The 15,987-nt window shown below is 32.9% G+C and overlaps 1 protein-coding gene across 1 annotated transcript; it reads right to left on the bottom strand.

Annotated features, from left to right (window-relative positions):
• Nucleotides 1-5,688: 5,688 nt before the first annotated feature.
• Nucleotides 5,689-12,236, bottom strand: LOC134721776 (TAR DNA-binding protein 43-like). The gene is made up of 4 exons (XM_063584985.1): nucleotides 11,885-12,236; nucleotides 10,667-10,830; nucleotides 9,713-9,856; nucleotides 5,689-7,282 (listed from the first exon to the last, which is right to left on the bottom strand). Exons 1-4 carry the CDS (start codon nucleotides 12,120-12,122, stop codon nucleotides 6,512-6,514), a joined length of 1,317 nt encoding a protein of 438 aa, XP_063441055.1. The 5' UTR covers nucleotides 12,123-12,236; the 3' UTR covers nucleotides 5,689-6,511.
• Between the last annotated feature and the right edge of the window lie 3,751 nt (nucleotides 12,237-15,987).

Here is a 15,987-nt window from a genome sequence, read left to right as displayed (position 1 = left end):
TTAGAATATTTGTGAAAAAGCAGATATATAACATCGACTGTTGTACAAAGGATTGCTGATGTAGGAAGTAGGTTCCATTGTACTATTGTATGTGGATAAAACGAAAACTTGTATGAATCTTTATTTGTTTGAATTTGTTTAAAGTGATTGGTATGTTTATGTCTTGTTCTACTGTCTGATTTAACAAGAAGATCTTTAGGGTAAATCGCTATGTGCTGGTGTATGATCTTATAGAATACCACTAGTCTTGTTTGTATACGTCTCAGTTCTAATGTAGGCCATTGTAGGTGATCAAGCATGTTTGAGACAGAGCTGGTATTGTGATATTTATTACATGTGTAACGAGCAGCTCTTCGTTGGACCATCTCAATTTGGTTGATTTGACTTTTGGTGTGAGGGTCACAGACGCAAGAGCTGTACTCAAGCTTAGGTCTGACTAATGACATGTATGCCCTTTCTTTGATTTTTTGAGATGAAACTTTAAGGTTGCGTTTTAGAAAATTAATTTGTCTGTTTGCATTAGCTGTTACTAGTACATTATTTATGTGTTTTTTCCATTTTAGATCAGATTAGATGGTTATGCCTAAATATTTTGTAGCTGTTTCAGTTTGGAGGATGTGACCATGAAGTATGTAGTCATGGTTGACTGGTTTCTTTTTTTGTGTAATTCTTAGTATGGAGCATTTGTCTGGATGGAATGACATTAACCAGTCTTTTTCCCATTGTGCCGCTGAATTTAAATCCTGTTGTAGTTTGGCAGCATCATCTGTGTTTTTGATGTTTCTATAGATGATGTTGTCATCGGCAAATAATCTTAAGGTGCTGTTTTGTAAATACTCTGGGAAATCGTTTATGTAAATGAGGAATAAAATTGGGCCAAGGACAGTTCCCTGTGGCACCCCAGATGTTACCCCATTTTTTTCTGATTGTTCTCAATCTAGCATGACTGTTGTGTACGATTGTGTAAAAAGTCACCAATCCATTCCAAGGTATTATTGTCTATGCCGTAGTATTTTAATTTGTAAAGTAACCTGTTGTGTTCTACATCAGTTTGTATGTTAATATTGTTGTCTCTTGCAAGGTCCTGAATGAAAGATAGTAATTGTGCCTCACAAGAGCGTTTTGATCGGAAGCCATGTTGTAAATCATATAAAATTTTGCTTTTTTCGAGATGTTCCATTACTTGACCAGCTATGATATGCTCCATTATTTTGCAAAGTATACATGTTAGTGAAATTGGCTTGTAATTTATGGCATTATTTTTGTCGCCTTTTTTGAATGCAGGACAGACATTTGCATGTTTCCAGTCAGTAGGTATTTTATGGGTGTTAATTGATTTTTGAAAGATGAGTGCAATGATAGGACTAAGATGATCTTACATTTCCTTTAATACCTTCCCACATAATTCATCAGGGCCTGTGGCTTTATTCGGATTAATGTTGTGTAGAAGTTTGTTGACGCCCTTTTCTGATATTTTAATTTCATTCATTTGTGGATGTGATGATAAGTTTTTTACTGGTATTGGATCTGCAGATGATTCAGTAGTGAATGCCTTTTGAAATTGCTGGTTGAGGATGTTTGCCTTATCTTTGGTGTTTGTTACGAGCAATCCATCCTTTTTTAGTGCAGCTACACCTAAATTATAATTTCTCATGCTCTTGATATATGAGAACAAGTTTTTTGGTGTGTGCTTTTTGTTGGTGGTTCCAAGTTCTTCAATTGGGAGGTCTAGGATCATGTTTTCAATATAATGCCAATAAGCTGAGCGCATGTCTGCCTGCAATGTTTTTTTCATATAAAATTGAGAATGGAAATGGGGAATGTGTCAAAGAGACAACAACCCGACCAAAATAAAAAAACACAACAGCAGAAGGTCACCAACAGGTCTTCAATGTAGCGAGAAATTCCCGCACCCGGAGGCGTCCTTCAGCTGGCCCCTAAACAAATATATACTAGTTCAGTGATAATGAACGCCATACTAATTTCCAAATTGTACAAAAGAAAATAAAATTTAAATAATACAAGACTAACAAAGGCCAGAGGCGCCTGACTTGGGAAAGGCGCAAAAATGCGGCGGGGTTAAACATGTTTGTGAGATCTCAACCCTACCCCTGTACCTCTAACCAGTGTAGAAAAGTAAAAGCATAACAATACGCACATTAAAATTCAGTATATTATAAGAGCATAAACCTGAAGCACGGGGCATGTTTGTATCTAATTTGCAGATGGTGATTTTTCTTTGATTTTTTGTGCAGACGTTTAGTTTTACTAATCTTGATTTAGTTGGTCTGTGATCCAAGGCAATTTCATTTTATGTGTTATTTGTTTTTGTGGTATGCTAGTGCTGATGGTCTTTATAAGGTCTTCTTTGAATGTTTGCCAAAGTTCATTAGTGTTAATTGTATTGTATATAGTTTTAATCTTTCCTTCTAGTACACATGATTTTGGTATGAAATTAAAGTTAAAGAAACTTGGACAACTCGCTTAATGCCGAGATTGAACTAGAAGGCATAATTTTGATGGTTTTCTCATATCACAGTAATTTTTTGTTCAAACACACTAGAGTGAGTTACTAATTTAACATACAATGAACGTCACTGCTATAAATGCTTATGAGTGCTGTATATACAAAAGAAAGCATTTGGGTGTTGAATCAGTAGTTTTATTCATAATGCGCGCAATATATTGACACACGGCGCAAGCTAACGTCAGATCCTCTTGCAGCTAGCCTACTAGTATATCCACAATACAGGATTATGTTAGAGATATACAAACCGTCATAAAATGGAACTTGTAAATGATGGATGCTATAATCTTCGTTTTCCTCGAATTTTATGCCCACCGCTGTAAATTTGCGTTAGTGATTTTTTTGGCAAATCATTCAACGCATTTTTATTTGTTGGTTGCATCTTTTCCTTTGCTATTTATAGATGGTGTGCTCTTAAGTTTATGCGATGGTCTTGCAGGGTGAGCGCTACACATAACATTGACCATGACTAAATTTTTGAATGGGTTTGTATATATACAACCTTCCTTTTCAGGTAAGTTTCAATTTCTTACCCTATATACAAGTTAACTTACCTTTATTAGTACGATTGATAATTACATTTGATAAAGTATTTTCCACTGGTTGTATAACAAGTACTTATCAATCTTACGATGGAATAACTTCCACTGTGTGCTTTGAATTCTTATCAATTGGAAATCAAAATACACTCCGGCATTCAATTCTAGTATTAAACACGCAGATCAGTAGTCGACAGGAACCAGAAGAACTACGGAAGCAATCGGCTAGCACAAATTTTAAACAACATGACATTATGATAGAAGCGAACTTTGGCATGCATATGGTTCAGAGAATAATGATTGAATACAACTTGTATAAAGATTGGAAGTTACCCTATAAACATGCTAAAACGCACAAATGAAAACTCACTGGTACAGCTTGGCAAATAATATCTGTAATAAGGACTCTTAACTCCGTATAATTTACCATACTACGCTTTTTCACATACTAATCACAAAACATCTAGTAAGGTAATATGTCACACGTACGATATTTCCTACGCAACGCAATGATCGAGATACACTAATCCTTTTCCCGGGAAATATCAACAAGCTGCTGCTATTTTACAGTTATCCGAAGTTTTTTTCCCTTTTTCGCCTTCAAAAAGTCCAGTTTCCTTGTATCGAAGGCTATTCCTGCCAGGGGATCATTCAGAACACTGACTTTCAAAATCCTCTAACCAACATCATTCAATCATTTTACTCGACGTCGATCATGAAACCTTTCTTATTCAAATCAGGTTTTTACATGGGAGTATTCAAACACGCTGTTTTCTTCTTTTTTTTTTTTTAAAGAAAATTAACTTGTCAGAATCATATATATTCACTCTTGTACCCTTTTTCACACCTAATAATTTCGTTATTCAAATTCTAGTGCAAGCGATTTTTAACAAACTCATTTTCCTTTTTTCCTCCAAACGCTGCTTACCAGTATATATATCTGACGAACTTCACTCACTAATTATTCTGGCCCAAAAGTTGGTGTTGTTCACTTTTATTACAACTATATACCAATAAAACTTTCACCACTCTTCGTATAGCATATATAAAAGTAAGTATGATTAATTCTAAGAGACTATCAACTTGTTAGTCATGGACTATTGACTCATAAACTGACCAGTGGAGATAAATTTGTTATAAATCGTTTGAAATAAACACAAGTCTGCCCAGTGGCGGATCCAGAAATTTTGATAAGCGGGTGCCCACTGACTGCATAAGAGGGGACACTTAAGTGATTCACTATAAAAGCAACCATTTTTCCATAAAAGAGGGGGGGGGGGGGGGGGCAAATCCGCCTCTGGCAGATACCGAAATGTCTCGCCTGCGTAACTGATCATGATTATATTTTGCGTTTTTAAAAAAAAAGAAAACTTTGTTACTAAATCAATGACCCAGGAGGAAGACTTCAAAGTCCAAAATCTAGCCCAACAGACATGTACACCTTACAACATCCCAGACAATAGATGAAGTTGACTAGTGTTGAAGATACTTCGAAATGCGCTAAGCATTGATCAATGATCCATGAAATGAGACCAAGGTTGAGGTAAACATTCCAGGAGGCAATTTTATCCGAGAAAGGGCATAACCATTAAAACTGAATGACCACTGAACCATGAATATGGCGTTGAACCTGATGAACTTAGAGGAACAAGTCCTTCCATACACCTAACATTGTTGCCCTGGTGTTTATAGTATGTAAAAATGTCAGACACAACAATGAACACTATCGTTGACAAATGAACCATGAATTTTAGGACTAGGACATGTGAAGCCTGCAAGACAGACATGTGCACTATACAATCAACCTATACACTAGATGCATTTTTACCTATTTCTGTCAGCATCTGAGAGACTAACATATCTTACCATTTAACTAAACCTTACAGAAATGTATACCTCAGTCATTTTTTTAAATACAGGTTACCTTTTGCTTATAGTATCAGAGAAAAGGACTGACCCACATTGATTTTATAGTGACCTATGAACCAAGAAAATGAGGTCAAGGTCTGTTAAGTATGCCAGATGGAAATGAACACCTTACAATAATTTCAATCACCAGACAGTGTTTTCCTTATACATCATCTTGGTAAACAGGGAATACCTTCTTCTTTCCAGAAATGATATCATCTCATCCATAACACTATAGAAGATAATTTCAGAGAGCATCACATTACCATGATTGGAAAAGGCCCTGCTAAAGTTGACATATCACTTATAGTATCTGAGAAAAAAACCTTATCATACAAACTCAATTACTATCATTCATGGAAATGATTTCAAGGTCAGATGAACCCTTCCAGATGGACCGGTACAACTTACATTCATAGGATCACCAAATATAGTTGACCTTTTGCAGCCTGATCAGCATCACTATGTTTCCCATACTGCTTCAGGTAAGACACAAATTCACAGGAGATATATTAGAACAGGTACATGTATAAACTATAACTAGGATCAAGAATATCAAAATTGTGGGAGAACTCAGTTTTAAGTCAACAATTCCATCCCAATCTTACTTCAATCATTCATAGTCAGATCATTTCATGAATGGTATCATATGTTAAATATTCATTCATCATTTATCAACTCAAACTTATTTCTCATCGATCACATTACAACAAATACACACACTGGTCTTTTAATACACTAACATATAACATGTTTTAGACACTAACAACATCTTTTACACAACAAATACTTTTCAATAACTACATTCGAGTCAATTTATTTTTCTCTGTGCTAGGTGTGTTCTTTACTTTCCTTTTTCACTGTTACATACAAACTCTTCTTGTGTTTCACACTTTTAAGAACCATCAACTTGCTAGTTATGAACACTAATAGTAAACTCATTTAACATCTCTCATTTGAATAATCTAACAGTATTTGTCATCACTATCTCATGTTTATAAACCTCATCACTGTCTGTCTTCACTTACTTCAGCTCTTCTTGTGTTCCAAGCTATTTTACATCCAAATGTTTTATATAAATGATGAATGCATTAGTTGCAGTGACATTCATTAAATTGTAATAGTTTTCAAGTTATAAGAATCTTGCTCATGTTAATAGAAAATTAAAAAGTTGAAATTTTCATTAAACATGTTTAAGGAATTTGAATGAAAAAAAATATTATTTACATGTTACTTTTTTGCACTTCATTTTTTCCACAGAAAGAATTAAAAGGTTTGAATAAAAGTATGAACATGATTAAAAGTGGTTAATTTTTAATATTTTAGATGCTGTTTAAAAATGATTTCATTCTTTAGTTTAATTTCTTGAAACAATTATCATTTTTCTGAAAATTCATATTAATTTGGTTCTTATTATTTTAATCTGAAATCACTAATACTTAATATAGAGGTGGGTTATTTTTGTACAAATTGAATTTTTGAATCAATGAAGTATTTACAAAAACATGAAAATATGAATTGCAAAAAATGTAAAAACTTAATTCCAACCACTACTGCGACTACTACTACTGCCCCCGCCCCAGCCACTGTACCCTCCTGTCTGACTCGTACTGTATGTTCCACTGGAACTGCCTGTGTCATATCCTCCTGTTGAAGTACCCCAACCACTGTAAGATCTGTTGCTGTCAGACTTTGAACCAAGTGTTCCTCCGTATCCTGGACCCAAATCAGCACCCCCTGCATTCTGTGAAGGCATACCACCCCAGCCCCCTTGTGCCTGTCCAGAAAGGACAGCCTGTGCTGCAGCCAACATGGCAGAGTTTAAGAAATTCATTCCATTCATTCCCACTGGCTCATTTATTCCAGTCATAGGTTGATCTCTATGGTCATCTCTGGATTTCCTCATACGACCATCTCTTTCTCCTCCTCTACGGTCATATCTTTCCCTTTCTCTATCCCTATCATCCCTTCTATAATCCCTCCCCCTATCCCCTCTGTGATCACCGCCCCTCTCTCGTCTATGATCATCCCCTCTATCTCCACGCTCCCTATCTCTAGATGGTGTCTTAGGGTCAGCAATACTAACATGGACACTGCAACCTTTGATAATATGGTCCTCTCCACACAATGCAGTTGCAACATCAGGTTCTCCAAATGTGACAAATCCAAAGGCTCTAAAGGGTTTGGGAATAAAAGCATCTACTACAGAACCAAACTTAGAGAAGTATTGATGGAGATCATCTGTGTTAATACCTTCAGATATTCTGGCCACAAATATCTTCCTGGATTGGGTCTGTTGTCCAGCCTCCTGTAACAAGAACATCATTTTAATATTAGAAGGGATGACAGCATTCAAGTTTCTCAAATAATCAGATCTGACATGAAAACAACATATTTACATGTACATGTATTATTTCAACGTATTGCATTGTAATCTCCTATTAAGTAATATTTGGTCACTTTGCACAAAATAAATTTTACATTAATATTTCTGGCGTTAAAACTTAGTTTTGAAATAATAGCAAAAATGCAACAAATCAATACAACAGATAAAATCAGAATTGATAGCCGATAACACCTAGGCTAATAAGGAGTCAACAGGCAATTTAGGGAGTGTAACTCATTTGTAGATTTTATCTTTCTAATCTTTTTTTGCTTCATGAAATTTCTATCTCTCTATTACAGTTTCAAGATTACCCAGTAGGCAAAACTTCAAAAAATTGTAAAAATTGTCAATATAGGGGGCAGGCAATTACTCAAATAAGAAGTGGACTGACAATTTTAGCCATATAGACTAATTTTTTAATTTTGTCTGTCTTGCTGACCGTTTTTGAAACATAATGATCAAATATATGTTTTTCTATCCTAATTTTCTTAATAAAAGGCACAGTTGAAATCAAAGTGCTTGTGAGCAGATAAATACTGACAAATTGCTTTCATTTTGTGATTTTGTAAATGTTTAAATAAAACAATGAATTGTATATTGCTATACCACTTAAAATTTTAGTTAGAGTCATCTTCCTTTGTTCACAAGTTCAGCCTTTTTTTGTATATCAGATTTTTACACAATAAAATTGAGAATGGAAATGAGGAATGTGTCAAAGAGACAACAACCCAACCATATAAAAAACAACAGCAGAAGGTCACCAACAGGTCTTCAATGTAGCGAGAAATTCCCGCACCTGGAGGCGATCTTCAGCTGGCTCTTAAACAAATATATACCAGTTCAGTGATAATGAAAGCCATACTAATTTCCAAATTGTACACAAGAAACTAAAATTTAAAAAAAATGCATTTAATACTTCAATCTGTTGTAATGTTTATAACAAAAATAATTTCTTGGCAAGTACATGTACATGTATTGTAAATAAAATATTAAAATGTATCTCACATATTATCAATAAATTGCATTACATTGACTAGATAGAATCATTGGACATATTTTTTTAGACTAAATACTCAAATGATGATCTTGTTTTTGACCCTGTAGTTTCTAAGGAGATGATCTTTGTAAAAGAAAATGGATGACAATAACAGATGAAACAACAGTAGACAAGACACCAAGTGATGGGAAAAGATCACAGTAGAAACAGATGTAAACAATCCAAATATACAAACTTATCAATTTATTTTTCATTTACCGTATTTGGGCATGTATATTCCGCACTTTTTTTCCTTAAATATGTAGTTTGTACAAGGGGTGCGGACTATACACAACTAAAGACGGTTTTCGAAATTTATTTATTTTTTTTTTTTTTTTTAAATTTCGTTTTTCTGCATCAACAATGTTTATTGGAGACGTTTATTGTATTTACTTCATTTAATTCTTATTCTTTTATAACTTTTCTTTTCAAAATTGATTATTAAAAGTAAAGGTGTGACATCCTGCATAGGTAATCAAGAGAGGTAATTAAGGATTAAGTATGGGTGTGTAGCAATTAAATAATGATGTCAAGTTTTGACAGGTGTTAAATATTATAATCCCAGGCAATTAAACAACATGATCAATGAAAAGATTATATAAGATTAAATAGTTTTAAAATTTTGATTACTGCTAAATAATTTAGATAAATGTTTGATCTCTTTTTTCTTTTGTTCCATAATATTCAAATTATTTCTGTTATATTATATATCAGCTTGGACAAACTAAGACAAATGTTGATTTTAAAATGAATCTCTTGATTAATAACTACTTATATAAAATTATTAAATATTAACTACCTGATGAAAAGTTCTACCATTTCATTTTTTTATGAAATAAATAAAACATAATTATTTTTTTTTATAAAATACATGGAGAATAGCTCTCTTTCAATGGATTTTTACAGTGAACTAGACTTTTACAATAATTTTTTTTTTTTTTTTTTTTTTTACAAAACTTTTTTTCTCGATTTTTAGGGGATGTAAAGGGGTGCGGACTATACATAAATGCGTACTATACACGGCCGAATACGGTATTTAGAGTTCCAAATCTTTTGTTTAATTACAACTGGATAACAGCTGCCTGTCTATAATCATGATAATGGAGTAAGACACAATACTTTCCTTCTCTATTAACCTGAAGTATCACTTTATAGAGATCATGACTAATTTTTCAAAATTGAAGCACTACAGAAAACACACTCATGAAATTTATAATATAGAGACTGTTCAGGGCCACTGGTTAAAATCTCTAAGCATGTACTTAAACTCACAAAACTATTTATACCAATATTTTAAATTCCTGATTTTGACTTACATTAGAGTTTGGTATATTGACTTCGCACCATCTCCCGTCAATCATGTGTCTCTGTTGTGCCAAGCAATTTAGTTGAGCATCATGATCATGGAACCTTATAAATCCAAAGCCTTTTGATTTTTGTGTCCATGGATCAATTTTCACCTATAAAGAGTTTAAAAAAGTCAAAACATGGTTCATGTTTACATAAAATTATATATACAGTCCTAAAAGGTAACATATTTGGATACATGTATACAATATTATACATTTGTGATTGGTCCACCCATAATCATTAAAATGGTATTGCAGTAAAGGCAGAAATCAACACAAATTGAGCTGAATACTTAATTGTTATTAACATAATGCTTCTTATCAACATGGTAAATGCAGTCTTTATGTCTATTTTGGTTTGATGTGCTTTTGAACTTCATGGATATTTTCTATTGCCACTTTTTTATGATCAAATCCCAAGTAAACTACAAAGCTTTATCTGTCCATTCAATTCTTCTATCAGATGCAGGTTATTATTGTAGATACAGAATATCCTCTTGTCAAAACTAATGGGTGTGAAAAACTGTTGACTCTCCAATTACAAGTCAACTTCCATCCCAAGTAAACAACCAATAATTAGAAAACTTTGTTAGCAGTTTCTATGTTCGATTTATAATTTATTAAAATCATAACTGCTACATTGTAGGTCAACTCCAACAAGATAGGTCATTATCTGGGCCAAATAGCATTGTTAAAATGAAAAAATTTACTAGAAATTTGCGATCAGATTGATATTGGAAAGAAGTTCATGTACAATATATTAATGCAAATGTATATTTATAAGTGTATGTTAACTAATAACAACATTATGTTTGTTCACTTATAAATGCACAAATTAAACCAGCATTTACATATAGTTTATTACATGTATTTTATTCAAAATTGCTGCATATCTTATTCTACATTCAATTTTTAACTAACCTGTGCTAAAACCAATTCTCCATACTTTGAAAAATATGTTTTTAGGTCTTCTTCTGTACTCTTGTAAGGCAGACCTAATACAATCAAATCACTACACTTTTTCTCTAACTTCACAGTTTTGGCTGAGGGATTTTCTGTTTGTTCTTCTCCTTTTCTTTTGTTATCTAAAACATTAAAATATTAATGAAATTCTTTTAATACAGCCTTGCCATACTATTTGTCAAATTTCTATAATGTACATTGTACATGTAACTTCGATATTCGTTCACTAAAATAGTTTAATACATGAAATTAACTGAAACTCGTAAATCAATACATTTTCTGAAAAATCAACATTAATTTGTACTGCATAATATACATGTAACAGTATTCATCCATACCAATTTTAAACAAATTAAGTCGTCTAGCAGGTCTAGATCTCCAGATTAAAAAAAAAATTTAGTGTTCACCTCAAGAACTGGCTGGTCCCCAACATTTCAATTTCAAGTTTATTTACAAATGACACAGTGTGTATATGTTACATGTAGGTATGTTTCAATGAACATATATATAGAACATATACGTGTTTCTCGTTTCTCGTTTTGTTTATATAGATTAGACCGTTGGTTTTCACGTTTGAATGGTTTTACACTAGTAATTTTGGGGCCCTTTATAGCTTGTTGTTCGGTGTGAGCCAAGGCTCCGTGTTGAAGGCCGTACATTAACCTATAATGGTTTAATTTTTAAATTGTTATTTGGATGGAGAGTTGTCTCATTGGCACTCACACCACATCTTCCTATATCTATATGTTCCCATACATGTAGTTTAGGACTTTTATCATTATAGGTTGAAAAATACAGGCAAAGTTTAGATGTTATGAAGTTTCCTATATTTTGACATTAGTGGAACCTTTAAAACTAATCTTTATTCCAAAAAAAGAATCCAAATCAAGTTGGGTGCTTGCCTTAGTGTTAATACAAACAAACATGATAAACTGCGAGTTATCAGTATTTATTTCAATTTTGATTGGAATGAAAGAAAATTTATCATAATAAAGGGGTTTAACTCTTGTTAAATCTTAAGATGTTTTAGAGGAAAAGGCTTCGGTTTAGTGATCTAAAACAATCCACCCAAACATTTGAATTAATTTCAAAATACAGTTCTCTTTTTGTCATCTGCAATCGTCTGGAAACCCAAAACATGCAATACATTATTCTTGTGTATTTTTGTATAATCACCTTTTGGGAATACTACAATGTAAACATGGTCTCCCCATTGATTATCTGGAGGATACAATAGCCCTTCGCTTAGACGAACACCACGGAAATTTCCGGTTGATGGATTTCTATATTTTAGTCCACAGGCCCCTGGGTACTGCGCTGCTAATGTTGAAAGAAGGAGAGTGCCATCTGTTTCACTCGGTATTTCAATTGGTTCATCGTGTTCATCTTCGCTTACTTGAATATACTGTGTCATTTTCGTGTTTTTATATGTCTTATGAAACAAATGTTTCCTTCAAAACAGTTGACGCCACGCCAAAAATTGTCAATTTGTCGAAATCTTACAATCGTTGTCTAAAAGTTCTTTATTTGGTCTTAGAAAGTTTACCATTTATTAAACGCCTTAATGACCCCCAAATCTAGTGTAGTTTAATACCAAAATTTATTAAGAAAAGCAACGTATAATAACGGACTTCATCATGTTTTAATGATATTATAGATCTACAGTTATATATCCAATATTCTATGGGAAAGAGCCAAACAGAGTTGTGATTCATAGTCCCTTCATATACAAATACATTTAAATAAACTAATCAAAGATACCTTGAAGGCATCAAACTTTGCTCAGTGCTCGGAGCACAAAAATCAGGTTGATTCTTGAGTCTGAGTACAAAAAACATGCTCGAAAGTTTTATGACCGCAAGGCCAGGACTAAATTTTGTCTACAATAGACTCACCAGTGACGCTCGAATAAAAAAAAAGTTAAAAGGCCGAAAAGAGTACGAAGTTGAAGAGCATTGAGGACCAAAATTCCTTAAAGTTACTGTAACTAGATTTTTGCAAAAATAGTTAGTTTTAATAACATCAATAATAAAATACTGATATCTAAAGATTTAATCAACTGAAATCGATACCATTGCAATAAAGATGTCTAAACTTAATAGAAGACATATTAAATTAGAAGCAGATCCTATTTTATATGATAGTCATCTCCCCGAAAGGAGCCTGAATTCGACAAACCTGGCAAAACCAACAACATGTCTATCAGAAAAAAATCACTCACAATAGATTGAAAGAGAACCGACAAGGCTAAACCAAAACAAGGCTGCCAGACACTGAGACAGCAGCAAAACAATTATAACTTGAGCCGGAGGAGTCATTTTAACGGTATTTTGAGACAACCATGAGTTTGTTCTGTTGTATGTAAAGATTGTAGATATAGTCAGAAGTCAGTAACGGACTTTTTTATGTAATGTTATAGATATTCAATATTATATAGTTATTCAGTCTTAAACTCGAACATCAACATATGCATGATATGACTAGAACTCCTTTAAAAAAGAGGCGAAAGATACCAGAGGGACATTTAAAATGATTCATTTGACTTGAAAAAAAATATGAATGTTGTTTAAAAAATATCGTATGCTTGTAAATATTGCCATGTTTGTCTTGGTTACAATTATGATTTTAACTTTATGACTTGGAACTCTTTGTTTGAATTAATACCTTCATTGTGAGAAGCAACCCTCTATTCATTACAGAAAACCAACATAAGACATGTACAAACAACTGTTAACTTTATAAAACCCAACATAAAAAACTAAAGATTAACCAATATGGATACACCAAGGATTTCTATAGCTAACTATACAAATCCTTGGATACACATATTTGGTTTGATAGCATATCGCACCATCTGGGAGATATATATGTCGTGTACATGTTTCGAGTTATACATGATAACATACATACAAAAATATTGTACATGTTAAAACTCTTACAATACAATTTATAAAGATGAACTAAATATTGCTTAAACATGAATGGTCTGAATTTGTACAACATGTAAAATTAATTGAAACAGAGCAGAATATACATTTAAAATTGATGTATAATTGAGAACAATAATCAAAAGCTTAGACATCAACCATTTGATTTTCTGGGGGGTTTGGGGAAGTCGAAAACATTTTTTTTCAATTTTAGCATTACATATAGTGGCAGTTGAGGGTGAAACAAACATTTTTTTCTCAGGGTTAGAAACATATTATTTTTTTCTCCAAAATCTGGAAACAAACTTTCCAAAAAAAAAACAATAGCCCCAAAAAAATGCACCAACTTCTAAATATGAGTAGCTTTAATATATTCAAATGTTTAAAACTCACACTTAGGTAAATACCAATCGGAGGGTGATTTTTCTCTCACTCCAGTGCCCTCGTAATAACTAGAGTAGACTAGTTTTCTGAGAGAACAAAATTGTTAACCCAGATTTGAAATAACCATTCTTCCCAAACATGCCAAAGTTTTCTGTTTACAAAGGGTATGATAAACGAAGACAAAACATTTTTATCTCTCATGTGTGATTTTCTTAGACAAAATCTTTATAAAAGACAAATATCGAATATTGATTAAAGACTCCGGAAAATTTACACTCCTAACTGGGAGTCTACTCCCGAATCTGGAAGAAGAATTTTTCTGTTATTGGTGAAAGTGTCAATGGTAACTATAGAGTTATCTCTCTTTATACAACAAGCTAAACATCTTTTCCAAATGTTTTATTCTAACTGTACAGGCATTAATTTAACAAGAGCGACACGCTGAAAATTCTCGCCTCCTTTACTCATCATTGATATTATGTTGATAGTCCTAAATAGAAAGCTTTATTACAACCGTCACATAAACTTAACATTAACCATTATAACTAAACAAAGACAAATGAACCATGAAAACGAGGTCAAGGTCAAATGAACCATACCAGACAGACATTTTCAGCTAACAATGCTTCCATACAACTAATATAGTTGACCTATTGCTTATAGTTTGAGAAAAATAGACCAACACACAAAAACTTAACACTGACCAATGAACCATGAAAATGAGGTCAAGGTCAAATAAAACTTGCGCGATTGACATATAAATCATAAAATATTTCCATACACCAAATATAGTTGACCTATTTCATATAGTATTAGATAAAAAGACAAAAACTCAAAAACATAACTTTGATCACTGAACCATGAAAATGAGGTTAGGTCAGATAACATCTGCCACTAGACATGTACAATCATTCCATACAACAAACATAGTAGACCTATTGCATGAAGTATGAGAAAAACAGACCAAAACACAAAAACTCAAATATAACCACTGAACCATGAAAATGAGGTCAAGCTCAAATAACACCTGTCAGTTGGACATACACACCTTAAAGTGCTTCCATACACCAAATATACTAGACCTATTGCTTATAGTATCTGAGATATGGACTTGACCATCAAAACTTAACCTTGTTTTCTGATCCATGAAATGAGGTCGAGGTCAAGTGACTGAAACTGTCTGACGGGCATGAGGACCTTGCAAGGTACGCACATACCAAATAAAGTTATCCTATAACTTATAATAAGCGAGAATTCAACATTACAAAAAAAAATAGAACTTTTTCTTCAAGTGGTCACTGAACCCTGAAAATGAGGTCAAGGACATTGGACATGTGACTGACGGAAACTTCGTAACACAATGCATCTATATACAAAGAATGAAGCATCCAGGTCTTCCACCCTATAAAATATAAAGCTTTTAAGAAGTTAGCTAACACCGACGGATCACTATCCTTATGTCGAGCTTTCTGCAAAAAAAAAGTTGCAGGCTCGACAAAAATGATCATATTGAGCGTAGTGAACAAGAGTTCAATAAAAGTTTGAACGAACGTGTCAAAATGTGTAATGTCTGAATGTAGGCCCTGTGATGAGAAAAATAATGTTTTTTTTGTTTAATCAAACTTATAAATTCGCTTATAACTACAAACAAATAAAATAAAATGCTTCGTATATTATTATTTTTTAATTTTGCAATCTTTTTGTGTGTTAAAACTTGAGTGTCGATAAGAGCATTTCTCAACATTTATTGGCTGTCCAAAAAAGACGGAAAATTAATAACAGGGAACGAAAAATCGTTCCTTTTGTCTTGAATTTATAAGTATGGGAAAAAAGTAAGCATTTAAATTTGATTAATTTAAGTTTCTCTGGGTAAATTTCGGCTTTATAGAAAAATATTGATTATTTAACGAAAAAACATCATCAAGAAAACGGTAAGTGATGTTGAATTTGTCAATTAAATGCAATTTT

Source organism: Mytilus trossulus, chromosome 6 (genome assembly GCF_036588685.1).
Source record: "Mytilus trossulus isolate FHL-02 chromosome 6, PNRI_Mtr1.1.1.hap1, whole genome shotgun sequence".
Taxonomy (NCBI): domain Eukaryota; kingdom Metazoa; phylum Mollusca; class Bivalvia; order Mytilida; family Mytilidae; genus Mytilus; species Mytilus trossulus.
The sequence above is the reverse complement of the archived record's forward strand: the minus strand, read 5'-3'. Positions and strand labels throughout refer to the sequence as shown.